General features: G+C 55.1%; 2 protein-coding genes and 6 non-coding genes across 8 annotated transcripts; 1 reads left to right on the plus strand and 7 right to left on the minus strand.

Annotated features, from left to right (window-relative positions):
* Positions 1 to 4,158: 4,158 nt before the first annotated feature.
* FTCD (formimidoyltransferase cyclodeaminase) lies at positions 4,159 to 10,306 on the minus strand. The gene is made up of 14 exons (XM_009955446.2): positions 10,253 to 10,306; positions 9,264 to 9,447; positions 8,763 to 8,891; positions 8,484 to 8,572; positions 8,052 to 8,231; positions 7,826 to 7,963; positions 7,376 to 7,507; positions 6,646 to 6,707; positions 5,733 to 5,862; positions 5,433 to 5,594; positions 5,128 to 5,171; positions 4,909 to 5,047; positions 4,435 to 4,530; positions 4,159 to 4,245 (listed from the first exon to the last, which is right to left on the minus strand). The coding sequence occupies exons 1-14, from the start codon at positions 10,304 to 10,306 to the stop codon at positions 4,159 to 4,161; spliced, it is 1,626 nt and encodes a 541-aa protein (XP_009953748.1).
* A 523-nt stretch (positions 10,307 to 10,829) lies between these two features.
* TRNAS-CGA (transfer RNA serine (anticodon CGA)) lies at positions 10,830 to 10,911 on the minus strand. The gene has a single exon. It is a non-coding gene; the product is annotated as a tRNA-Ser (tRNA).
* Positions 10,912 to 11,803: 892 nt separating this feature from the next.
* On the minus strand, positions 11,804 to 11,875 carry TRNAP-UGG (transfer RNA proline (anticodon UGG)). Its single transcript has one exon. It is a non-coding gene; the product is annotated as a tRNA-Pro (tRNA).
* Positions 11,876 to 13,347: 1,472 nt separating this feature from the next.
* Positions 13,348 to 13,419, minus strand: TRNAP-AGG (transfer RNA proline (anticodon AGG)). The gene has a single exon. It is a non-coding gene; the product is annotated as a tRNA-Pro (tRNA).
* Positions 13,420 to 13,945: 526 nt separating this feature from the next.
* On the plus strand, positions 13,946 to 14,017 carry TRNAP-AGG (transfer RNA proline (anticodon AGG)). The gene has a single exon. It is a non-coding gene; the product is annotated as a tRNA-Pro (tRNA).
* A 357-nt stretch (positions 14,018 to 14,374) lies between these two features.
* Positions 14,375 to 14,446, minus strand: TRNAA-CGC (transfer RNA alanine (anticodon CGC)). Its single transcript has one exon. It is a non-coding gene; the product is annotated as a tRNA-Ala (tRNA).
* Positions 14,447 to 14,671: 225 nt separating this feature from the next.
* TRNAP-CGG (transfer RNA proline (anticodon CGG)) lies at positions 14,672 to 14,743 on the minus strand. Its single transcript has one exon. It is a non-coding gene; the product is annotated as a tRNA-Pro (tRNA).
* A 5,622-nt stretch (positions 14,744 to 20,365) lies between these two features.
* LOC147415494 (feather beta keratin-like) lies at positions 20,366 to 21,682 on the minus strand. Its single transcript, XM_086465949.1, has 2 exons — positions 21,658 to 21,682; positions 20,366 to 20,682 (listed from the first exon to the last, which is right to left on the minus strand). The coding sequence occupies exons 1-2, from the start codon at positions 21,680 to 21,682 to the stop codon at positions 20,366 to 20,368; spliced, it is 342 nt and encodes a 113-aa protein (XP_086322075.1).
* Between the last annotated feature and the right edge of the window lie 4,024 nt (positions 21,683 to 25,706).

Here is a 25,706-nt window from a genome sequence, read left to right on the forward strand (position 1 = left end):
GGTTGTGTTTGTGCCACTGGGTCTAGCAGCCAGTCACACCAGCTGGCAGTAAAGCCTTGTTAACGGGGCTGGGAAGGTTTCCCTTAAGCCATGACAAAAGACAAAATAAAACAGCAGCAAAAGCAGCCCTGTTAGGGTGAAAGCACTGACAGGCTTTTCACCTTTCCTAGCAAGCATGCCACAGTCCCATGGCCATGGCTCAGGGGCTTTAGAAAGAGACCTTGCTACTTCTTCCTATTGTTTATTACCTTGGCATTGAAGATGGCAACATATATAGTGCAGCAAGGGGGAAATTACAGCATTCCCAGTCCAGAACTTCTGCTACAGCTAGCAAAGCTCACACAAAATTTAAGGCCTTCTATGAGTGGTGGGATTCACATTAGCAGCTGGCATCGTTGCACAGGAAAAAACACACAGACGTCAGCAGACCGCAAACCAGCACGTGATGCTCCATGCACTGCTACCTGCAGCCTCAGGGGTGACTTTCAGTGGACTACCCCAAAAGACAGAGGGCGGACTTGCTGCCCCTCATCTCATAGCAATTCCAGATCAAAGAATTTACAAGCTAAAACCAAGAAAATCCCTCAGCAGGCAAAACACCAGTCTCAGAGACAGGGGAAAGGAGCTGAGCAACACGCAGGCGGCTCCCACAAGGGTGTTCAGCTTCGCGCTTCATCACTTCACTGCCATGTGGGTGGGAAATGTCCTCTTCAGTCAGAGTCAGAAGAGCTGCTTGAGCTGCTTGAGTGCTGGAGAAGATCAAAATTACTTTAGGATAGCACAGAAACAACCCTCTTTCACACCACTTCTGATAGGCATTAGCAATCCTGTGGTGGGTGCCCGTTCCCAGTGCCCAGTTGGCTCCAGGTGGAGCATGCAGCAGTGGTGGCTGCAGACTCACCTCTCAACAGGTGTCTTTGCACACGAGCAAGAAATGTTCCCTCAGATTTGCACACTGGGTGGATTGCAAGCCAGTAATTAGTTAATGTCAAGGCCCCAGGAGCCATGCAGAGGGTGAGCCTGTGTGGGAGTCAGCACAGCACCATGGCCTCAGACAGCAAACCCCAGCCATGGTACCATGACTTGAAGATAAAATGGCTGCTAATAACAGCACCACAATGTTTATTGCAATGCTGTTATAAACCACTTTTTAGAGTTCAGAGCCATTATTTTTCTGCTTGGAGAAAATAATTACGGGCATACCATCGAGGGCTGGGGTTTTTAATTATTATTTTACAAGGCTGTTTAGGCCAATTAAGTGAACTCCAGAATGGTCCTGCTTTCTGCCAGCAAGGGCATATGTCAAGGCATTTTCCAAGCCATTAAACAGCAAGAGGTTTGCTTTGTTTAGGAAATGCTTCTATCTCTGATGGCAGATTGGGAGTCTTGTTTAGTAGTCACTCACTCAGACCTACTCTGGATGGTGCCCATCCCTGGAAGGGCAATTCCTGCAGCATCTCCTTTTGCATTTCCTTCATTGCTTTTCTTTTGTTGTGGGGGTTTTTTTGTTCTATTTTTGTGGGTTTTAAGAGGGAACTAAACTGCTCCTCTGCTGAGGGACAGCAAGCAAATGTCCCTTACAGTCACACAACTCACTCTCGGATGAGCAGGACAAAGCCCTGGGATTTAGCACACCTCGTGGTATACCCTGAGCTATGTCATTGTTCCGAATGCCTTCAAGGAATTTCACAGATTACCTTTCAAAAGATTAACTTGAAATGACTCATGCTTGCCTGTTTATTAACCAAATGGAGGTCTCCACATCTAAAAAAAAAAAGCCACTGAGGCATTGGCAGCATGTTCCAGACACTTCAGAAGGGGAGGGGGGAGCCCCAGATGCCCTGGCTGGATCCTGTAGCACACAGAGGGAGGTCTGAAGGACCACAGCAGAGATTCAGAGGGATCCGCTGCCACCTTGCTCTTACCTTGCCTCCGTGGTGCTTGGGGTGCTTCTTCTTGTGCTTCTTCTTGTGTTTCTGATGGCAGTCAGGGGGGTACGGTGGGCACCCTGGCATTCCCTGTGATCCCAGATGGTGGTACCCATGGGTATAATGCCCCTGCTGGGGGTGCCCATGGGGGTGCTGACCCAGTGGGGGGTGCCCATGGGGGTGCTGACCTGGTGGGTAGGGGCCAGGTGGGCAGGAACCAGGTACCACTGAAGGGTAGCCAGGGTAGGGAGCTGCTGGAGTGCTGGGACCAGAGTATCCTGGAGCGGCAGGCGGGCAAATTTGCACTTGTGGTGGTGGCACCCCTCCAGGTGCACCTAGGAAGAAGAGGGGGGCTATTAGCAAGCAGAGCTGGGCTCTCCCCAGACAGGCAATGCAGGGAGCAGGTGTACCCATGCACCCAAAGGACCCCTCCCGGTCTACACCCTCCTCACAAATGATGCCCCACTCCCCTTTGGTATGCAGGTAATCCCCCCGGGTGCCTGTGGTGATTGCACTGAGCCCCTCTCTGAGCCCTGATGGCTGTGTGGTACCTGCAACCCTGCCCGGCTCACCTGTGTTGGGGTTCCACATCCTCCACAGCCCTTGAGCTGCAAGGGAAGGACAGGTACTGTCAGTGCTCCCTCGCAGTATCTCCTGTCACAGGGACGTCATCACCCTGCCAGCAGCAGGGACCCAGCTCCTCTGCCCTGGGCACAGACACCATGCTCGCTTCCCCCGGAGTGCTGTCCCCCCACAGAACCCAACAGCCGCCCTGTCCCTTCAGGTGACAGCGCCAACCCCAAAGCGACTGTCTCTACCTCTGTGCACCCCGGCACGTGGTTTCCATCATTAATGGAAATAATAAACCGACTCCAGATGAGCCTGGGCGCCCAGCCCACGTCCTCGTGGACCATGAGGGTCTGGGGACACCACGTCTTGAAGCAGTGCCAGCCACGGGGATGGTGCACCCCAGCCCACGGGCACCCACGCTCCCACTGCCCCCGTGCTCCCTGGCTGCCCTGCGCCCCGGCAGGTGCTCCTGCCTTGGGGAGCCGCTTTTGCTCACCAAACCTGCAGAAAAGCTCCCAGCAGAGGTGATGCTGGCAGCGCCCTCTGAAAGCACTGCCACCAACAGCACCCCTGATCGCTGTCCTTGCCACAGCTCTCCCAGGGTGGCGGGCACCCACTAAATACCAGGGCCCTGCCCAGGTGAGGAGGGGTGCGGCAGGCAGGGGTGACACCTCCAAGCAGTGAAACCAGCCACACCACTGCCTGCACCATGGCTGTCACCATGGGCATGCAGGAAATGTCAACACACCACTCCCAGCCAGCACAAAGGTCCCACAGGGCTGATAAAATCAGAGGACAGAGGGTGGTGGTTTCACCTCCTTGGCATCAGGTGATGGGGTGAGTCAGGTGTCCCCACCACAAACCTTGGTTCTGTGGTGCTCTTGGGGGGGGCAAGGCTGGCATGGTGGGGGTGACCATCCCACAGGCACTGCTATGGGACAGTGGGGCTCAGAGTCCAGCTAATGACTCGCTTTGACACTGCTCAGGGTGCTGCCGTGCTGTGTGGGTAGAGAAGGGCCATTGGACCTGATCAGCAGAGACAGGAGGTAGGGCTGGATGCCCCAATGCTCAGGTCTTCCTCTCAGGGGGTCTATGAGGAGGGGGCAGAGCTCCTCCCATCCCATCCCACCCCCATCTCCCTTCTAACACTCCCAATGCTGCCCCGCGTTTGGCAGTGCTCCCTTCCCAGGCCAGTGAGCAATGCAACAGGCTGGTCTCATTATGCACCATCAAAAAAGACACCTCACAGAAAGGGATTGCGCCAGGTCTTGCCCCAGCTCTGTGGGCAGGGGGGTGACTCAGGGAGGTTTCTGGGCACAGGGTGTGCAGGGTCAGGAGGTGTCCATGCACAGGGATCTCCTCCCAGGCAGCACCACAGGGTCCCTGCTGTCCATTCCATTGGGATCCCTGTGGCCCCAGGCACTGCCAGCCCAGCTGGCTCCTTCTGCCCCAGAGGTGGGGCGATGGAGACTGGCATCTGAGCCCCAGACAGCAAAAATCACCCTTGGCCAGAGAAAGGCCAGCAGGGGACATGACTCTTGGATCTGCCTGAGTGGAACAGCTCTCCCGAGGCAGATACCAAAGGAGCCCAGGCAGGGACAAGTGTGTTTCCCAGATGTATTTGCCACCGCACAGTCCCTGGCCCATCCCTGGCCCCCTCTCAGGTCGTCCGCTTCTCCAGCATCTCCAGCACGAGCACCAAGCCTTGCTTCGCGTCCTCCAGCAGCCCAGAGACCTTCTGAGACATCTGCGTGGGGAGGGAGAAGGTGCATCTTTTGCCACTCAACAGGACATAAGAGCCATCCACCCCATGCATCCCGCTGGTGGCAAAGAGAGGAGGTGCCCAGGCATGATGGGTCCCAGGGGCTTTGTCTCCATCTCTGTGCCACCTCATCCCTGCCACCAGGGCCAGGGCACACGCATGGCCCCTGTTTACCACAAGCTTGAACTTCTCATCCGTTATGTCTTTGAGGTTGATCATGACATTGAAGTAAGCTCCGAACACAGCGGCTTCCAGCATTTTGGCTCCCACCTAAGAAAAGAGGCTTGTGAGAAGCTCTCCTGCTGAACCAGAGCACCACCATACAGTCCTGCAGCAGGGCACACACTTATGCTGCAGGACTCCCACCCTCCAAGACCCAGCAGATGTGGCTCTGGGAGTGGGAGCCATTCATGGCCATGCTGCATAGGTGGGAAAACTCAGGCAAGAGCTGGAGGAAGTCAGCTCTCCTGCAAGGGTTGTAAGCTGCCAAAAAGTTATCAGGTATAAACCACTGGTCAGTCTGGGAATTGTGGCTGGAGAGATGCATCCTGGAAGTAAGGACACGATGGGACGCCTTGCAGGAAAACGCGGTGAGCCCAGCAGTCTCCAAAGCCTCAGCCAGGGCAGTGTGTGATCCCGGGGATGTACCTGGATGTCGGATTTGCAGGCCAGGTTGCAGTGGCATGCCAGCTCCTTCAGAGCAGGCCAGAGCCCGCTCACTTTCTCTGCCAGGGCACAGGGCACCCTCACTGCTGTCTTCAGCCCCTGTTGTATGGCAGCCATGCGTCTGGGAGGGGGGACAGCCCCTGGGTGAGCACTGGGTGGCTGTGCTCCCCAGGTCTGCAAGTCCCCAGTAGCCCAGCTCACCTCTCCCGCTCTTCAGGGGTGCTTTTTGGCAGCTTCATAGCTTCCTGCAGGCAAAAAAAAGCATATTGGCTCCCATTTCTCCAAGAGCCTGCATGCCTTGCATGGGGGCCAGGGCAGAACCAATAATCAGTATAACCAATTTTGCAAACGTCCTTTAGGTGATGATGTCCCTTCCCCTGGTCCTGGCTTGGGCCACGGTCACAGCCCTGCTGCTAAGGACACCAGGGCACAACGATACTGGTCCCCCTCCCAGCTGGAAAGCCCCCCGCTTCCCTGCGGGACATCTGCCACCGGTGGGACCTCACCATGTAGCTGCTGAAGGCATGGGAGTCAGCATCCACCATCGCCACCAGCTCGTCCATGGCCTGGTGGAAAGGGGGGATCAGCTTCCTCATGATGGGGTCCAACTCCTCAAACTGCCTCTTCCCGTAGCTCATCAGCCCCACCATGCAGCCCAGCGCCGCTCCCTGTGAGAGCATGGGGGTAAATCCTCCAGCAGGACACAGCACCTGCTATTACCACCGTGCCATCTCCCCTCGGGGGCTCAGCACACCCAGAGGACCCCCCAGGCAGGTAGGGACCCTATCCCAGTATGAGGCACATACCAGGGCAGCTGCGGCTGCGGACACGGAGCCTCCTCCCGGTGCTGCCGACCTCCCACCAACTGCTTGCACAAAGGCGCCCAGTGGCTTGGCCACCAGTCCCCTGTCCACCTCTTCTGCCTGCACCAGGTACCTGTGGTGTAGTGGCCCCGTGGGTCAGAGGCCCCCAGATGTAAGGACGCCCACCACCACCATCTGGTCCCTTCTCACCCGGCCCTGCCCTCTCCAACAGGTTTTCCTCTGTCCCTTGGCTCTGCAGGTGGCTGAAAAGGGGGCTAGCCCAAAAACACTGGAGGGAGTGTCAGGGAGAACACAAGGAGCCCCACAGGGACAGATGGACAACCAGGGAGCATGTGCCCTGGTGATGTGGGGGGTTACTCTGCATTAGACAGTGTGGGCTCATGCAAACAGCATTTGGTGGGACAGAAACACACCTGCAGCTACATCTCCGCGGGGTGCGGGGGGCAACAAGGACTTAAAGTGCATGTCCTGATTTCACCTGGGCATGGATGGATTTCCCTTCCTCTCCCCCTGCAGACACGCATGTTACACCAGGCAGTGCAGCACAGCGTCTCTCCTTGGAGGGCAGCACGTGAGCCAAAGGCAGTGAAAATTCAGCTGGGGGTGCGGTGGAGGATTTGATGTCTACATGCTCAAGTTTGGCCACGGAACCTGCTCGTACTGCCTTCCTGAGTGACCTGGAGTCCCCCCACCTCATGTCCACAACCATCAGCATCTGGGAGCAGCGACCACCCCGTGCCTGCACTACACCCAGCAGAGATGTCCCCTGGGTGTGGAGAACAGCTGGGTGCAGCCATCACTCCCAAAGCAAGCCGAGTGCAAGATGCAGGCAGCGGGATCCCCCCATCTGGGTAGGGATGGGCACCATGATGAGAAGCAGGATGGGGGTCCCTACTCGATGATGCGCTCCTGGGGGTGAAATGGAGACAGGGAGTCCAGGCCCAGCCGGCTGACCACCTGCAAGAAGAAATACTGTTGCGTCAGTGTTGTCATGATAGGTCCCGTTGCATCCTCATTCCCTGCTGTTAATTAACCACGGGTGAACCAGCCCTAGGACAGAGTTCCTTGGGCCACCACCCAGGGAGAGGACAGCCAGCGTCACCAGCCTGTCCCATCCCAGACTTGGCAGCAGCATGTGGCTGCCTACAAATGACTGGAAACTGCACCGATAAATAATTAGCTTGATCTTATCTAGCACATTCCCCATAGGGTGGAAAAGTCCCTCCCTCCTGCAGCTGAAAAGCAGAGCCCACCTCCTCGTTTCCAGCTTACGCAAGTCCTGAGGCACCTTCCCATAATGCCACACACACTGTCCTTGAGCTCTGTGGACACCTCCTTACCCTCCTGGCCTCCATACAGGCAAGCAGGTCAGCTGCTGCCTGCACTCTGTCCTCACAGGATGGGCTTTCTAGTCCCTGAGCATCTCAGCACCCGCAGGACAATAAAGCAACTTGTCCCACTCACTGTGCCCCTCACAGCTTGCCAGGCACCATCCCTGGACACAAGGATCATGCCTGGGGGCTGCCGTGGTCCCAAATCTCCAGTGCCACTTTGGGAGGCTGGGGGGTGTGTGTGTCTCTCTCATGATCCCACCCTTGTCTTGGTACCAGGAGGAGCCACATTACCAGCCTGATCTTCTGTTCTTCCTCCAGGATGAAGAGTTTTTCCTTCTTGATGTAAAACTCAGCCGTGTCCAGCATGGCCTTCTTGGGAACAAGCCCCACCAGCTGAGACCCCACCACAGGGAGGTTCAGTGCCTGTGAAGGACATCAGAAACATGACTGTCCCCAGAGCCACCTGCCCTGCCTCTGCTACCACCCCAGCCTGGTGGTCCTCATCCCTTCCTAGGACATGGGGAGCTCATGGAAAAGCCTTCAGTGGAGGACCTGGGGGCTAGCAGCAAGTTGCCGAGCTTTTGGGCTTTTCGTGCCATTCAGCACTGCCCAGCTTGGCTGAGCTGATCGTGAGACAAAGCAGAGCCTGACCTGGGGATGGGGAGAAAAACCTGGGGGCAGACACATACTCTGCAAAGCCCCCACTGAAACAATCATGGCATGCTGCCCCATGCCACCCACCTTCGCATCTCGGCAGACCTCCTCATAGACGGCGTGGAGCGGTGTGGTCTCAAAGTCCAGTAGATTTGTCGAAACCTGGGCTATATTCTCTTCCTCCAAATACCAGCCAATGCCCTGCACCTTCTTCAAGCTCCCAGGCTGTAAAGAACTGCCATGGTCAAGGCATGGCCCAGGAGGTACGGGGGCAAACAGGTCTACTCCCGTTATGCTGCCATCACAGGGTTACCTGGTCAGCGCCGCGGCCCTGCTCACGGAGGTTGAGGGCGATGCGATGAGCCAGCTCCTTGGTGCACAGCAGGTTGACGTTGTACGCGATAAGGAAAGTCCGAGCACCCGTCACTGTGGCCCCCCACCGGGGGACAAAGGTTGGGAGTCCAAAATCAGGAGCCCACTCTGGTTTTGCAAGCTGGGGAGGAGGAAGGAGACCATGGGGGCTGGCACCACTGAGCAGCACAAGACACCCTCCTGGTGACAGCTTCTCCCTCCCCAGCTGGCAACTGCCACAACCACCTCCGTGTTCAACAGCACCCAAAGCGTTTCATCATCTCCTCTCAGTGCAAAGGGACTACGCCAGCCCTCAGAACCCTCCTTGAAGCCAGGGAGGTGCAGCTCGGTTCTGCCTGTCCCGTGCCACATAGCCAGGTGCTGCCAGGCTCACCTTCTCAGGGAGCGCCTCATACTCCCCAGCACGGATGGCAGGCAGGGCTTTCCTACTCTCCTCCCGCGCCGCCTCTCCATACAGATAAACTGCAAGACAGAGCTGGGGATGAGCACCGCTGGGCAGAGGCTAGTGGCACACCGTCTAGCAGGGTTCAGTTTTGCCCATTTGGGAGCAAACCCCATTTGGTTGAGCTTTTGCAAAACATGTGCAATTACTCCACAGCTGGAAGCATGAAGGGTGAGATGGGACAGGAAGAGATTCCTGTCCTTCACTCACCAGGCACCCCCAGCTCCTCTGCCAAGCGCTGCCCAAAGATGTTGGCACAGGTGATGCACTCCTCCATGCTGACGTTCATCACCGGCACGAAGGGGCAGACATCCAGGGCCCCCATGCGAGGGTGTTCACCTGGTAATAGGACAGGTATAAGGATGTGAACTGGGAAAAGCAAGCAGACAAGGACACCCTTTCCCAGCTTCTTTTGAAGACTGAGCGCTGCCGCCATGAGGAAAGTTGAGTTTGCGGCAGTAATATCTACTCCAGCCCAGGTACGGAAGTGATTCAGCCTCTCTGGATTGGGAGAACGAGCAAGAGCTTTGCACTGTCCCACCACCATCCATCCCAGCAGCACTGCTTGCTGCAGGTGCAGTAACGTGCTCTGCTTGGTGACTGGCAGCTGATTTTAACTCCATGCATGCAAGGTGCACCTGGAGCCAATCACACACTACAGTTGAGGGATGCTCCATGCCAGATCAGCTCCTGCACCACCCCCAAGCTCACCTGTGTGCCGGCTCATGTCAATGAGCTGCCCAGCCACGTGGGCCGCGCTCAGTGCCCCTTTGACAACAGCCTCAGGGGTCCCCACGAAGGTGTAGACAGTGCGGTTGGTGGAGGCACCAGCGTCCACATCCAGCAGCACACAGCCTGGTGTCTGGGAGATGGCCTGCCCCAGCGCATCAATCACCTGCCAGACAGCGGAGCAAGACAGCTGAGCCAGCCAGACCCGCACCACAGCCCCGGCTTTGCAAGGTGGGGAATGCCTTTTCTCAGCTCTCCCCCTTCCCACTGGTGCTCTGGTTGGGAATGACCCCGCGATCAGTGGGGATGCAGCCCTGCACTGCAGAGGATGCAGGATTCGAAGGCACAAGCACCCCACTCTTAACCAGGGGGCTGAGGACACCCTGGCTCCCAGTGAGCCCCAAACCCACCGTGGTGAAGGAGAGACACCCAGCTGCTGCTGCACATTGGAGAGTATCATCACAAATTGCTGTTTGTGAGGCTACTGTTCCCTGCTAGCTTCAAAACAGATTTGGCCCTGCAAAAGCCTGTTCCCTGGGGGAAGCAGTGGTTTTATTGCAATTTGGGGTTTCCTGAATCCCCTTGCCCACAGCAGGGCCAAAGTTCAGCCTGTGGCTAGTGCCCAGCACAGGTCCCATTAACCTGGATGGCATGTTTTGGCACAACAACTCCAAGAGATATTTCTCTAAGGGGGTATGGCAGACCCCCCTGAGTCCTGGTGCTACAGCAACCTGCAGGCAGTGGGGAGGGGTGTGTTTGAGCCCGTGCTTCTCACTGTGGTGCCAAAAGGGAGCAGGGGGTGCCTTTGGGCTTTTTCAGCATTAGCCAGGCAGGGAAAGGTGCACAGTGCTTCCAAGAAGGCAGGGCAGAGTCTGGCAGCGAGTGCTGCCTGCAGTGGCCACTCCACCAGGGCAGCCTAGCCACCAGCACCCTAGCGTCACCCGTCCTCAGCCCCTCCGCACACTCCTCACCTCCTTGTTATTCCCCTCTGAGAAGTTTGGAACGCACTCCACCAGCTTGGCCATGGTCCCAGGGTCTGCCTGCACCCCGCAGCCCCCAGCTCAGCTCCTCGTACCTTGTGAGTTTTTACCTGCCCTTTCCCGTCCCACTACAGAGCCTCTCAGCATGCAACCTGTTGCCTCTTCCCTGAGCCAGGGTTTCTCATTAACCACATCGATCAGCAGCCAGGAGGTAGAAAGGGTTTTGGACAAACAACATGGTACTGTCTGTTCTGTGTCTGGGGCAGCTCTGGCCACAAGGGCACTGCCTGCTTGCCAGGGTGCTTGCCAGGGCCAGTCTTCAACACTAATTACACAAAAGCGACGATTAATTGCTAGGAGACGGTGATGCCACATGAAAAAAAGAAAAGAATTTGCCATGCCCAGCAGCATACTGTGGCTACCAGATGGGACAGCCTGCTCCCACCCCAGCCACAGCATCAGGACCACCAGCACTCTGTGATGATGGGGGACAACTGCTCCCCAGGCCCTACATTGTGGGCACCCCAGGACGCCAAGTGTTGGTACTGGGGCAGCAGGTAAAATCTCTCGCTGTGAGCAGGATTTGAACCTGCGCAGGGAAACCCTATTGGATTTCGAGTCCAACGCCTTCACCTCTCGGCCATCACAGCCCCAGCACCAAGCACCCAGGGGGGACACCTGCCCCCCCACCCACCCCAGGCACCCCTGGGCACCCCTGGGTGCCCTGTTGTCCTGGGAAGCGGGGCAGTCTCCAGGGTGGCTGGTGCATCCCCACACACATCCTCAGCCCCGCTCTGCTCCCCAGGGGCTGGTAGCAGGGCCCGTCCCCAAAGAGCAGCTCCCAGGGCACCAGGGTCCCTGGTCAGCAGTGCCCCCAAAGCACCCCAGTGCCCGGCACAGGCTAGGGGTGCAGGGCCAGCTGTGCACCCAGGCTCGTTGGTCTGGGGGTGTGATTCTCATTTAGGGTGTGAGAGGTCCTGGGTTCAGCTCCCAGACAAGCCCTCCTTTTGGCCACCCACTGCCCTGCTCCTGCCTGGTTGATCCCCCAGCACGGACATTCACCCAAGAGAGACCACGAACCCCATGGGGAAGGGAGACAAGGTGCCCCCATGTCCTGCAGACCCTGGGCAGGGGAAGGAAAGGGCCATGGAACACCAGCCATGCCCGCAGGCAGCCCCAGGGCTTTGGGGGGCTCTGGCAGCCCCACAGCCAGCAGAGAGGGGGCTCTGGGGCAGCAAAACCAGGAGATGCTGGGGGTTGAACCGAGGGCCTTTTCCATGCGAAGCAAGTTCTCTCCCACTGAGCTACATCCCCTCTGCATGGGCAGTGCTCTATCTGCCTCCATTGGCCTCCATCTGCCTCCCTGCTCACACACCTGGCAGCACCTCGCTGCCCAGCTCTTGGGGGTCCATCCTGCCCACGAGGACAAGCCCAGCCAGGATGAGTGAATGACCCCTCTGTGCCAGGCATCACTGCCCTCACCATCACCCATTTATGCCATGGTCCCACAGACCAACCAAAGAAGGTGGGTGGCCAAAAGCAGGGCTCGTCCGGGAGTTGAACCCGGGACCTCTCACACCCAAAGTGAGAATCATACCCCTAGACCAACGAGCCAGTGTGCTGCATCCCCATTGCACTCCCAGCCTCTGTGACCCACACACTTTTAGGGGTTTGGGGGCAGCTGAGCCCATGTGTGTCTCTCAGCACTCTCTGGGAGCAGGGACGTCCCTCTGGCTGTGTCTGGTCCATGGAGCCAGCAGATGGAGGCGGTCATGGGGCATTAGTGACCAGGGTCTCCAATTCCCACCATCTCCAGGGGTTTTCCTCCTCAAAACCACCTCCCTGGCTCTTGCAGAGGTTGAAATGGCCACTGCTTTGCAGCATCATTCCTGCCCTTCTTCCTCCATGGGGCATCTCCCAAAGCCAATGTCCCTCTCTGACCCGGCTTAAACTTCTGTCACGGTTTGAGGCTGGGCCGGCCACTAACGAATGACAGATGCTCTCTACTAACCCCTCTCCCCTCCCAAAAGGGAAAAGGAGAGAGAACAAGGGAGAGAGACTTTACGGTTTGGAAAAGAAAACTAAAACAGCTTTAATGGAACAATAACAATAAAAGAAAAGATAATAATAAGAATAAGGAAAAAATGAAATATATACAGTATGTACAAATATATACAAAACCAATACCGAACCCAACTCCCCCCCACCCTGATGACAATACGTCACCACCACACCGCAGGGCTGGCACTGGGGCAGTCCCAGGCTGGACTCGGCAGCAGACAGGGACGGGATGCAGGAGCTGGACTCAGGCACTGGATTCAGGGATGCACGGATCAGTCCTCCTCAGATGTCGGCCATAGAAGAAGAGCGAAGGGGCGAGACCCTCGTGATCTCTTAGCTTTATACTGAATATGACGTCTATGGGATGGAATACTCTGTTGGTCAGGTTTGGGTCACCTGTCCAGTTCGCTCCTCCCTGTAGGTGCGACCCTTTTCACTCCTGGCACCCCAACACAGAGTACAAGATTTAGCAGTGACCTTGGTCGCCATAAGAACAAGTCTGAGCAAGGGCCTCTCTGCATACCATTCCTTGGTACGAAGTATAAACATCAGGCCTTATCACTGCTAGGAGCAGTCACTGTCTGGAAAAACATGCTGCTGTTTCAGAAAGTGCTGGTAGTTAGAGGAGACTTAACTGAAAAGTTAAAGCACTAAAACAGAATTAGTTCTGATTTAGCCCAAACCAGGACAACTTCACTCCCACAAAGTCCCTGTCACTGTTCCCTTCCTCAGCCCTCCTGGCACTGCTGAGCGTAGGGTTCGGAGCTTTGCATGCTCTGGGTGTCCCTCGGGTGCCCCAGGCTGTCAACGGGGCTGGGACAGCAGGGATGGCTCTGGGGTGAGCAGGGGCATGGTTTTGTGGGCACAGCCATGGGTCAGGGGCTGCCTGTAGCTGGAGCAGGGTGGGCCATCACGGTGCCCGCACCCTGCACCGCAGTCCTGGGTAGAGCTGCCCACTGGGGAGGTCACCGTGTCCGTGCCATGTCCCCACTGGGGCTGTGCCCAGTGGTGGGTGGCCAAAAGGAGGGCTCGTCCGGGAGTTGAACCCGGGACCTCTCGCACCCTAAGCGAGAATCATACCCCTAGACCAACGAGCCTGGGTGCACAGTAGGCCCTGCACCCCTAGCCTGCCCCCCATGGCTGCCCTGCACAGGGCAACCTGTGTCCAGTCCAGGGGAGCAGTTCTCCAACCATCGTGGCACAGGGCGATGCATGGGAGTCCACTGGGCATCCCGGGAAAAAGCCACTTCCCCACTTCTCCCAGGGCTGCAAAGGCTGGAAAACCTGTGGGGGAGGCTGTGCCCCTCCTGCCCTGGGATCATCATGGACCCAGCCTCGAGCATTGCTGGGCTCCCTGTGCACCCCTTTGTCCCCCTGTCCTGCCCCCCAAAATACGTCTTGGTCCCCCCTGAGTGCCTTGTTGTCCTGGGAAGCGGGGCAGTCTCTGGGGTGGCCGGTGCATCCCCACACACACCCTCAGCCCCGCTCTGCTCCCCAGGGGCTGGTAGCAGGGCCTGTCCCCAAAGAGCAGCTCCCAGGGCACCAGGGTCCCTGGTCAGCAGTGCTCCCCCAGCACCCCAGTGCCCAGCACAGGCTAGGGGTGCAGGCTCAGCTGTGCATCCAGGCTCGTTGGTCTAGGGGTATGATTCTCGCTTAGGGTGCGAGAGGTCCCGGGTTCAACTCCCGGACGAGCCCTCCTTTTGGCCACCCACCACTTGGCACAGCCCCTGTGGCCACAGGACACAGCTGGAACTACCCTGAGCACAGATGGGACAACTCAGCCGGGTACAGGGGGTACAGGTGGCCTCCACAGCTCGGCCATGTACCCTCTTCTGAACGGGCTGTCAGGGCATTGTGCATGTCAGAGTGTGGCCTTGCTGCCACCGCATCCCCGGGGACAGAGGCGGGAAAGGAGCCAGCCACGGGGATTCCAGGGAGGAAGGAGGACAAACCCACATACAAGAGGGAGATCAGCTCTGGGGATGTCCTATACAGCAAGAAAGGTGATGTTTTCCTGCTGGAAGTTTTCAGGGAGGGAAAAGAAAAGGGAAATGGAGATGCTGGGGATTGAACCCAGGGCCTCTTACATGCGAAGCAAGCGCTCTCCCACTGAGCTACATCCCCCCTGCATAGGTATGCCAGGTGCCCGTGCAGGGTGTACAGTCCCTAGCACTGCAGTGGCAGCATTGACACTTGCTAAAGCCAGCATCAGCTGCAAGAGAAGCTGCACGGCGACACCACTGAACGCCGGTTGCAAGCAGCTGAGGGATGCCAGCACTGAGCCTTCTCCACCAGCCCTGCAGAGAGCAGCACGGATGTAGTCCCCGAAGAGGGGTTGTCCCAAAAATAGGGCTCGTCCGGGAGTTGAACCCGGGACCTCTCACACCCGAAGCGAGAATCATACCCCTAGACCAACGAGCCAGGATACTTAACTTTTGCCCCTGTGCTCTATCCACCGTAGTGCTGGGCACAGGGTGATGGCTCCTGGGTGCCCCTATCTCCCATCACCACCCCTCAGAGACCCATTCCATACGATCCCAGGGCTAACAATGTCCTTCTCCCCTGCCCCACAGTGTGCTGGTGTGGCTTTGGGATGAGGGACAGGTGCTGTGAGTGCTGGGTTACCAGCAAATTCTCCCAGCCATTTTTTTTTTCCCAGTCCCCAGGAGCTGCCAACCATGGGGGTCAGCAGAGTGCTGGTGCTGGGGGGGTCCCATGCCATGGTGGGGCAGAACTGGGAGGACGGCTCCAGGGCAGGACAGGGGGATTCTTTCTGGACACAGTCCCCAATGGTAGGGCTGCCTGTAGCTGTGCCAGGGTGAGAAGCTGAGCCACTGTGGGAGCTCCACCTGGTGGGTACACCCTCCACACAGGACAGCCACAGTGGGAACAGGGTAAAGAGATGATTTTCAGACAGCTCACCCTCAGCAAACAAGCTCCGATGCTAATTATATCGCATTGCAGGCTGTGCCAGAGCAAGGGTTCCCTCCTTGGGCCACATTCAGACCCTGTGAGCTGTCCCGGGGGGGGGCAGGAGGATGGATCTGCCATAGGCAGTGTAATCAAGCCTCCTTCCTCTCCCCCGCCCTGAAAATCATGGAGGAGTGGGGAGAAGCAGGCAGGGGGAGAACTGCACCCCAGTGATTTCCAGGTCACATAAACCCCCGCAGCTACCTGGCTCCTTCAGTGCCACACATCCAGGGCTAACACCAGCCACCTTATGCAGCAATAACCACATCACCCTTCTCCTCTTTGGGAAATGTGCAGACACCTAATTCTCAGCAAATGTGAATTAACAGCCTTGGAATATTTAATTGAGCAATTCTTCAGTTTGAAGCACAAATCCACAAGTATTTGCCTCCCAGGACCCTGTAAGCAGTTGCGATTCAGGCTCCACTTTCATTGCACTCATCCCTGTCTCTTCCTGAGGGCTACCCGCCCTGAGAGGAGAAGCTCAGAGGAGAAGGCAGTGTAGGACAGCCGGGACCTGTGTCTGGTTATGACTGGGGCTCAGGGTGAAGCATGATGCTGGTGGAGCCAACAGGGCTACAGGCTCGCTGGGGTGCAAACCTTGTGTGCCCCGTTCCCACAGGTAGCACCAGGAGGGCCAGATCGTGGTGTCAGTGCCATTTGATTTGCATGCTTCTTCCTCCATGACTCACGCCTGTGGGTGGCCTGTTATTTTCTTGCTTTATGGGATTTCCAGCCCTGGGGAGGAACTGGAGCCCTTGCTGGAGCCATTGCCTGTCTGGTTCCTCAGGCTGGCACAGGGCCCTTGCATGGCAGGGAGGGTGTCCCAAGAAAGAGTGGTGAGCCCCTGCCCTGTGGTCGGTCCATGGGTGCCTGGGGTGGGACGCCCTCTCAGCGGTGCCCAGTCCTCCCTCTTATCCCAGGCATGCAAGCATTTTCTTTCCACTTCCTAAAGCCTAAGAGCAGGCATCCTCTCTGCTTTGGTGGGAAATGGCGTTGAAAGGCTTTGGAGGGTGAAAAAGGAGATTTTCATTGGCAAACAAGTCCCATCTCAGTCTGCCATGCCTACAGGCTTCCAGCTCCAGGGGCTCTGTTTCTCCAGCTCCAGGACATGTCTCCCCAAGCACTCTGGCCAGGAGCTCTTGCCCCAGTGAGAAGGACAATGGACACTGCCTGTTGAGGTCAGCTCACTCTCCTGGCATTGCCCTCAGCTTGGCACCTGGGTGCTGGGGTGGGATGCACCTTTAGCAACCCAGCAAAGGCACAGGAGGTGGATCTGTCTCTTCATCCTGTTCCACTGCTCTAATTCACCAGGGCTTTTGTCTTCTCACCTGGATGTGACAAGAAGCCACAGATTGATGTGCTGGGATCTTGTTGACCCAGCAATCATCCAGCCACCACCAATCCGTCCATCGCTATCACTAGCCCCGTGCTGCCTGGGGTTTCCACTCCTGGTGGTCCCAGTCTACTTGCTATTCACACCAGTCTTCCCTTTTCCATGACAACTCTCTATGCTTCTCCACTTGTTCCAACTCAAACCATGACTTCACCCCTCCTCCCCACCTCATCCATCCCCATGGTGGGAAGGTACCCACCGTCACACAAAATACTCGCTGGCTGCTTCTATTGGCTTCCCCAAGTACATAAATGCAGAGAAACCTGAGTGAGCTCATTTGCAACATGCAGTGGTGCAGGCTGGGATGACCCCATGGTTACATGCATCCTAAAGAGGAGACTTAGAGCCCCAAGGCTGTGACCCCACAATGAGGAGCTACCCCACTACCTTCCCAGGCCAGTGTGTTTCAGCTGCTCCCTATTGAGCTGTCATACCTTGCCATAATTAATGCACTGCAATTTCCGCTGTTGCAATTGTCTTCACCAAAGCAAAGGACAGAAGAAAGGAAATGAAGGGAAACAAAGGTCTCCAGGAAGCAATGACTACTGCTGGAGGAGGATGCTGAGTGACAGCAGGGAGAAGGTTTCCTCCAAGGACATGAGCAGGTGAGGGAAGATGGGAGGTGAGCAGAAAACATGAAACTTAACAGATGCAGGCACGGACAAAGGGCTGCATTTGGACTAAGCTCCAGGCTTCTCTGAGAAATGCTTCTGCTGTTGCTGCTGCTGTTTTGAAAGCCATAAGTAGGCAACGCTGGGACTAAACCCCAAGACCCAGCTATTTCGCTCCATGTGCATCCTTCCAGCCACTAAGCATTATTTTTCATTTCAGTCTGGGTATGTGGTTCCCTTTTTCTCACTAGGGCCTTCGGCTGCACTGTCTTTGCAGGAACCTATATTTTAGGGCTTGATCATCAGGTCTGTGGGGTCCTGCCCTGGGCAAGAGCTGGCTGGGGGGGACATGTGGTGGAGTGGTTTCAGGACAGCTCTTGAGCTGGGAGCCAAGACAGCACGGCTCCCAGCCAGGAGTCACAGCACTCATGGGAGACAGGGTGCCAGGTCCCTTAGGACAGGGAGCCCTGCAGGGCACTAACTGAGGTCCTCACTTCCCTGACTCTGTCTGCACTAAGGCATCACGATTTTCTAGTCAAATCAAGGAGCTGCATGGATTTTAGTCTCCTTTGAGACAGTGGATCTTCAGGAAAAAAAAAATCTGTATAACCTCACCAGTGGAGTCATTAAGTGAAAAGACATGTAAAAATGTCATTATTCTTTCCCCCTGCTCCATCCTAAACTGTCGACGCAGCAGACTGGTGGAAGACAGCTGCACAAGCCTCAGATGCCTACAGCTTTCTAACGAAGCTTTTGCTGGAAATCCAGTGCTTTTCCTCATTGCAGTGTTCAGGGGAATTTTTTGTCCTATCTCTGGAGCTGGGACAAAAATATATGAGCGGTCCTTGGAAGAGGGATGTGAAACCACATCTGTCTGCTCCTGGTGCTCTGACTTCAGAGCAACTGCCACATAAATTTTCTCCAAATTAAGAACACCTCTGTGAAGATCTCCTGAGCAATAAAGCCAGTTGAGCTTGGCCAAAGGCTCCTGAAAACCAACGCGCTTTCAAGCTCAGCATAATGCCTCACTATAAACACTCATAAACTTTATGCAAATTGTTGCACTACCAAAATGGTTAAGGTATGAAAGAAGATTTAAACAATACCCATGGAGGACTTAGTTGCACTCGTATTCCTCCTTCCATCATCTGAAAAGGTTCTCCATGATGATACATGACATCTTAAAAAGAGGCTTTATTCGGTGCCTGGCATCTTTTTCCAGAGACACCTGCATCCCCTCCCTGTAGAACAACTATTGTCTAATTCTCTAATGTGTTCAACTAAGGTCTTGGGTCCTAGTCTTTGGGAAGAGCTCAGTATGGAGCTCACTGTGCTGTGGCTGGGGCCAGGGATGGGGTTATCCTCATCTTCCTCTAAGTGACTAGCTCACAGGCACAGGACTTGCAGGTCTCTCCATTAAGCAGCACAACAAAGCTCCCTGCTGAGTGCCAGCCCAGCTTTTGCTCCTGCCTCTGTATCTGGAACACACAAGGAAATTACAGGTTTTTTCTTCATGTCCTTATTATTATGTTTATATGTCTTTCTTGATGGCATTACAACAGGTGTTAGTGTCCATCACACCTGGTTCCAATGAGAAGTGTTAGGATGCCTCTCCCCATGATGCCTCTGATCAATCAGTGCTGTCACAGGTCTCAGCAAATTTGGGCTCCCAAATGTCTGTGTGCAGGGGAATCCTAGGTAAACCTGCACCACATTTCACATTGCAGCCACCCCTCTTTCTCTGATGGGGCCAGGGATGCTGCTGTGGACATGGGCTGCAGGACAAGGTGCACCCGCATCCAGGGTGGGGTACCATTCCCTGAGCTGTCATAATGAACTAGCATGGGGACACGGGTATACTCAGCTCATGTTATTCATAGGGCTCACTCGAGGCAAATGTTGCGCCTGTACTATGCATGTCTATGTGCTCACGCAGCAGCACAAAACAGAATGTTTCTGCTGCTTTGTTAAGAGATACAGCCAGACGCAGACACATCACATGCCTCACTGTCACCTGGGCTATCTAGGTTTGAGTCAGTACATACTTATTTGTATAAGGCCCCTTTTGCCACATGCTGTTGTAAAGAGTAAGAAGAACCTACTGTTTGAGGTCTGGTTTTGCCCTGGTATGTGTTAGGAATTTTTTACTCTTCATTGTCACCCATAAAACATCAGGTGAGCTGGGCGTGGAATGACCATCCGAAGGAGCATCTCCCAAGAAACCCTCTTCTGCCTTTTTTCCCTGACCCCACATCCATCCTCCTTAGCTCACCCAAAAAATTGCTGCAAAATACAGAGTAAATGCCATTTTGAAATGTCAGACCTTTGTGTTCCCACGTCCTTGAGGGAACAGGTAACAGTCTGCTCCTGCGGAAAATCCTCCCTAAGCAGGTGCTTGTTATGGGGCAGCAGAGGACATTTCCAGGCTGAGAAAGTTGCCTTCAGGCTGGTCACAGCAAACCAGACACTTATGACAGCACAGTGCAGAGCTGAGAAGCAGAAACTCCCATTTCAGACAAAAAAAGAAACCTCCCCACCACAGCAATAAGTTGCCTCCAGAGCAGGTTACCCCTCCAGACCAGAGGCACAAGGAACACCAGAAGACTCAAGCTATGATGTAGCATGACTTTAATGAGAAAGAGAATAAATCAGTTCAAAGTATGAGAAGTGCATTTCCAGTGCTCAGTAAGGAAATGGGTAAACCCCAGTCTGGGACAAGCCGATCCCTACAAGGTGTTTCTCTGCCCCACCGCCCCGTGACTATCATCTTCCATCTACAGCCTACCTAAGCATTTTCACCCAGCCTAGCACCGCAGGGTGTGACACCTACATGGAAATATAAAGTAAGGCTTAGCAACAGAAAGGTATACAGAGGCACGGTCTCGATTGCCAAGCTCACATGGCTCCCTTCCTCCTGGGGGGGGCCACGGGTGCCCCCCACAGCTGGAAAACCCACGGGCATTTCCTTAGTCCTCTTCCCCAGTCTTGGTCTTCTGCTTCATTTGTCCTTCCCGATGCAGCTGTTCTGCTGGCATCAGTGGGGGGAGGTCACCACCGGGGACATTCCTACAGCCTGCTGCCCAGGCACAGCAGTCCTGCCTTCCCCAGCCCCCGGGGACCACTGGAGGCCACAGGGACCCCGCAGCACTGGAGGTAGCTTCCGACCGCCGCCGACACTGTGGACCCCACCGTCGTGTTTTGTGGGTAGGAGCTGAGGATGGGCCCGGGCAGGGTGACCACAACGGTGGGAGGCTGGATGACGGCAGTGGAGTCCCCGCAGCGGCGGAAGCAGGGCTGGTTGCAGCTGGTGGCCAGCGGCCGGGGACCGCAGGAGGAGGGCAGGCACAGGTCATAGCAGGACATTGCTTGGCGAGGACGTATACCTGAAAGCCAGAGCCAGGGTATAAATGCAAAGCAGAGGCTGGCCTATCCCTGCTGATCCCTCATTCAGCGGCTCCCATAATAAGAGGTGTCGGAGAGCTGGCTAGAGGGTGAGTGTGGGTGGTTTAGAAACCCCGAAGGAAGACTTTCCAAATGGAAAGGAGCCAGCTTTCCCCTTCCCTTGCCCTGTAACCCACTCAGGAGAAAGCAAGGAGTTTGGCTTGAACTGCACATCTGGGGAAGGTGAAGGCACGAGATGCTGAGAGCACTGAGAGCAGACCCACTCCTGTGCGCTGCCTGCCTTCAAGCTGACAGCAAGCCTTCAGCAAGCAAAATGCTCACCAAGAAGCATCTAGTTGTAGAAAAAAAACACTTAAATCAATATGACAATAATGACATATCCCACCCCAAAATACAAGGGACCTCTGATCTCCTTCCATAAACAGGGACAGATTGATCCCTGCAACCTGGGAATGTGCTATTCTTTTTTTTTCTTCAGCAAGGAAAACCATGCAGGGTGCACCCAGCTATGTGGTTACAGACCCTGCAAGCCCTGCATCCCACAACCCTTTGCACTCCTCATTTTGGAGCAGAAATAGACCCTTCCCCAGCATCCTCCACAGGCAGGAGGGAGGCAGATAACAAACCTCGAACTCTTGCAGAGGACCAGGCACAACGCATCGGTGAAAGCAACAGCTCAGTGGGGAGGAGACGGAGCCCGTCTCAACTTACCCAGACGGAGCTGGTGGCGGCAGCTGCGAGCGAGTGGTGGGGCCGGGTGCTGCACAGGGTTTTATAGGGTGCCCTGGCCCCCAGGGGAGCAGGTACATACCTTCCGCCTGAAACTTCCCAACAACCAGTTTTCTCCTGGAAAGCTCCCCCAGCTGATTAAACAGTTCCCTCTTTCATCTGTCATGTTTTGCTTCCACTTAATACTGAGTAAGACTGAAATGATTCAGGCTACAGGCATTAATTACCTTGCTTCCTAAGGCCAAAGTACATTTTAGGTCTTATGCCACCAGGCAGGAGAGTGTTTCAGCAGAATTTAGGGCAGCTGCATCCCCAGTGCATCGCTCCCCACTTTCCTCCAAGCACAATCAATTCAGCTTCCCAGTGCACCCAAGGTGAGCTCAGGGATGTAGGATGATCACAAGAAACATGCATTTGTAGGTAACCCTTGCAACAGTGATTTCATCAATGGCAGGAGAATGAGGGGGGCTGCAGGGGTGAGAGTGCTGACTGGGAGTAAAATGCTGGAGGGCATTTCTCCTGCCCCAACTGCCTAGCTACTACAGATGCAGACACAAGGATTTGAGCTAGCCTGGCATAAGCAAATGGTTACTGCTTTTGGACCCACTTAGAGGGTTTTGTCTTTTTTTTTGTTATTATTCCTCACTCTTGGGGTACGAATACTGCTTGGAAGGCACATCAAATTTTACAAGCAAAGTAATCATGGGCTCTGGAGTTCACCCCTGAAGGTGACACGCACTAAAACTGACTGATCTTGCAGCGAGCTGATTTTCGAGGCCAAGAGCCTTTCCAACCTGCTCTTTGGACATGCTAACAGCGGTGAGCCAGAAGTTCACAGTTATGCTTCCTTGTGATGGAGTGACATCGCCAAGACATTTTTAATTACAAGCTGCAGCGTGACACCGGATTGCTATGCTGAAAGCCTGTTAGTTGCTAAACAGCCGGGGAGTCGCAAAAGTCCTGACCTGCACTTAAACGTGAATCACCTGCATGTTGGGGAGAGGGAGTTGCTGACGTGGTCCCAAGCAGGGCAATGAGCCATCAGGCTCTAGGGACAAGGAAAGTTGGAAGAAGGCTTTTCATTTCACGGCAGCAGAGCCAAGATGAAGGCACAAATATCTTCTGCCCTGGAAAAAAACATGGCAGTACCAGGGCACATGCACTATGCATGTGTGGAGCCAGGGGTTGTCAGCGTTGCTGTTAAAGGCATGCCTTGTAGGGGGTCATTTTAGTTCCAAGGGTTACTTGGCCTTGCAGGGCCATGGTTGATAGCACTGAATTGTCCCTAGTAACTCTTCCCTGCCCTGCCTGCCAGAGCAAAAAAGCCTTTCAGAGGTGCTGGGGTCAAGCCCAACTGTTTTTAACATCATTCTGGAAGGTAGAAAGAGGAAATTAGCTTCTCTGAGGTGCAGTGGAGGACACGGGCTTCAGACAGAAGCAACTTTGCAGCCTGCTGGAGTAAGGCAGGAAGCTGTGGGTTCATCACAACCTCCTAAATGGCAATTTGGTGAAAACTGGAAAAGATGAGGCTTTATTTTAAGCTTTACCTTGCTGCTTTTTGCACCACTCTTGAATAATAAAATGATGCCGCAGGTGCACCTTGGACCCACAGCCTAAGAATTAACCCCTTCTTCTGACAGTCAGGGTTTCTTCCCCTTCACAAATCATCTTCCACCTTTTTTTTTTTTTTTTTTTTTTTTTTGGTGCCTCTGCGCACTCCCATGATCCCAGGGAAAACAGCCCTTCCTGGGGGACTGACTTTCAGGCTTCCAGACACAGGCTGGGACCTTCTGATTTGCAGCCTCACTATGTGTTTCAGTTTTGCAACTCAGTTTAAGTACTGGAGGTTATGCTCACTTTGGACCATCATGTCCCAGAAGAATATCCATGGATGCAGCAATGCTTGAAATAAATGCATGGGGGCACTTAGAGAGGGCAAGTTGCTGAATGTGAGTGGATCTGTGTGCTGAAAAAAGTCCTTTGCCTGGAGAAGGGGACAGAGGAAACAAAAGGCACATGTCAGGGAGTTAAAATAATCAGATTTGTGTAATGAATCAGACTAAAACAAAGGAAAACCATAGGGGAAAGAGCTTTTCCTGGAAATGCAGGTATTTGGGAGAAAGACAACCCTTATTCATTTCAGGGAATGAGCACTTTCTGCTTGAGACATGACTTTCTCTGGAAGGACCACAAAGCCAAGAAAATTTCACCAAACCAAACATGTCACACCCATTTTCTTAAAATGTGTAATGGATCCAGGATGCGTGGTTGTCTCAGCCCTGGTTCTTCCTGCAGATAAGGTCACAAGGAGAAACATAGCCCAGGACCAAAACTCGCTCTCTTTCCCTCCCCATCACTAGCCCCAGCAGCACTTTGCAACTCCAATTTCACCGCTCTGCATTTTGGTTTCCAACAATCCAAGGGCTAGACGTCCCTGAGACCGGCTGGAGAGTGGAAGCTTGCCCCTGCCCCAAAATTTCTCCAGAAAGCCAAAGGCATATTTTGTGGCAGTGACAGACCCACTGCATCCCATCTCCAAGGAACACTTGCATCCAGCGCACTCACCTGAGGCTTGCCCCGGGGCCGCAGACAACTTGCCAGCAGCAGGACATGGCTGATGGGTGAGCAGGACACCTTGGTGCCAGAAGGCAGCATCCTGACCCGAACAGACTCACCCAGGTGGCTGTCCCTGGCTGCCTGTTTCCTTGCTGGAGCAGACTCAGGGTGCTTCAGGGCTGCTGTGTGCAGCCCAGGGAGTGAAGCCCAGCCAGTGCTGCTGGGCAGAGCCAGGCTCCATCTGCCGTGTGCCGCCCCGGGGCTGCAGATGATCCAGTTTAGTGCTGCCACACATCCCCTGTAATTGCCAGGTCCCTGGGTGGGCTGATGCTCCACAGCGTCACTGAGGCTGGCATGTCACCCCCAAGAGGCCTCATCACCGTGTGCACCAGGGCAGGGCGTTCCGCATGTGCTGGGACAGACAGAGCCCAGCAGGGTTGAAGGTGTCCCAGGAGAGTCAGCTTGTCTTCTTTCTCTCCCAGCTGTGTCAGACCTGCAAGTCCCCAGGTTCTATCCTGCTGCAGCAGCCCCCGTGCCATGCACCACTCACTGAGGAGGAGCCTGCACCCACTGCCCCTTCCCATTTCACTGTCTCCAGCTGCAAGGTGATGTTTCTCTGGGGCTGTAACCCCCGTGCACCAAAATCCATGCCTTTTGCCCAGGAAATCTTCCTTATCCCTCTTACAGGGCACCTGGCTGTCCAGGCACAGACATCCCCCTTTCCCAGAACTGGCCAAGCACTGCGGCATCTCACGGCAGCAGCATGGGACAGGGACAGTGTTTCCCTGCAGCCCGATCACTGTTTCTGCCTCAGGAGAGGCTGACAGAGGGAAGCAGCTCCCAGCTGGTCCCCAGGGGCACCTCCCCAAGGCATGGGAAGGAAACGTGGCCCCAGGGAAGGTCAAAAAGCCAATGGAGGCCTTGCAGTGTGGGCAGCCAAGCCTGAGCAGCCTTGCCTTGCCTCCAAGCCACGACATTGCTTGGCCACATGCTCATCTGTTGAAAGAAAGGGTGGGAGCAGGGAAGGCACCTGCAAGGCTGGCACAACATGTTTCCCCAGCTACGTTGAAGCACAGACATGCTCTGACCAACACAAGGCTTACCTGTCTGCAAGACCACCAGGATTTCGTCAGTTAAAAACCTCCCAGCAGGCAGGTTATTTTACCTCTTTCCTCTTCATCTTGCAGTAGCTCACCCTCTCCTCTCCCCAGGAACCTCCGCTGCAAGCACCGCTGCAGACACGGGAGGGAGCTGCCAACACGCAGCAGCTATGCCATCCTCAGAAAAAGCACTTCTAGGACGTAGTGATGGCTCAGCAAGATACAGCTTTGTCCAGGGATAGCTTTTGGCTCCCATCGGTATGACAGGGATGCTCAGGGTTTGTGTGTGAGATGCAGAAAGGAATAAATTGGCTGACAGAAAGCAGAGGGGAGAAAAAGCAAAGCGCAGGCTCAGGTAGGGTGTGCCCACATTGCTGCTGACCTTCCCTGCCCATGGTTTGGTGCTTGCCTCCTGGAGAAGGCATAGTTGGCTGTCAGGTGGGCTCGGGGAACAGAGGGGGACGATACCCTGCTCCAGCACCGGAGCGTGTGGCCTGGCACCTTGCACAGAAGGGTAACACATGCCCCTGAGAAACCAGGAGGAGGTTTGGCAAGGGGGAGCAGCATCCAGGGGCAAACGTGTATTTAACACGGCAGAGCAAAACAGAGAGGCAGGAGGA

Source organism: Leptosomus discolor, chromosome 5 (assembly GCF_034619465.1).
Source record: "Leptosomus discolor isolate bLepDis1 chromosome 5, bLepDis1.hap2, whole genome shotgun sequence".
In the NCBI taxonomy this organism is placed as follows: domain Eukaryota; kingdom Metazoa; phylum Chordata; class Aves; order Leptosomiformes; family Leptosomidae; genus Leptosomus; species Leptosomus discolor.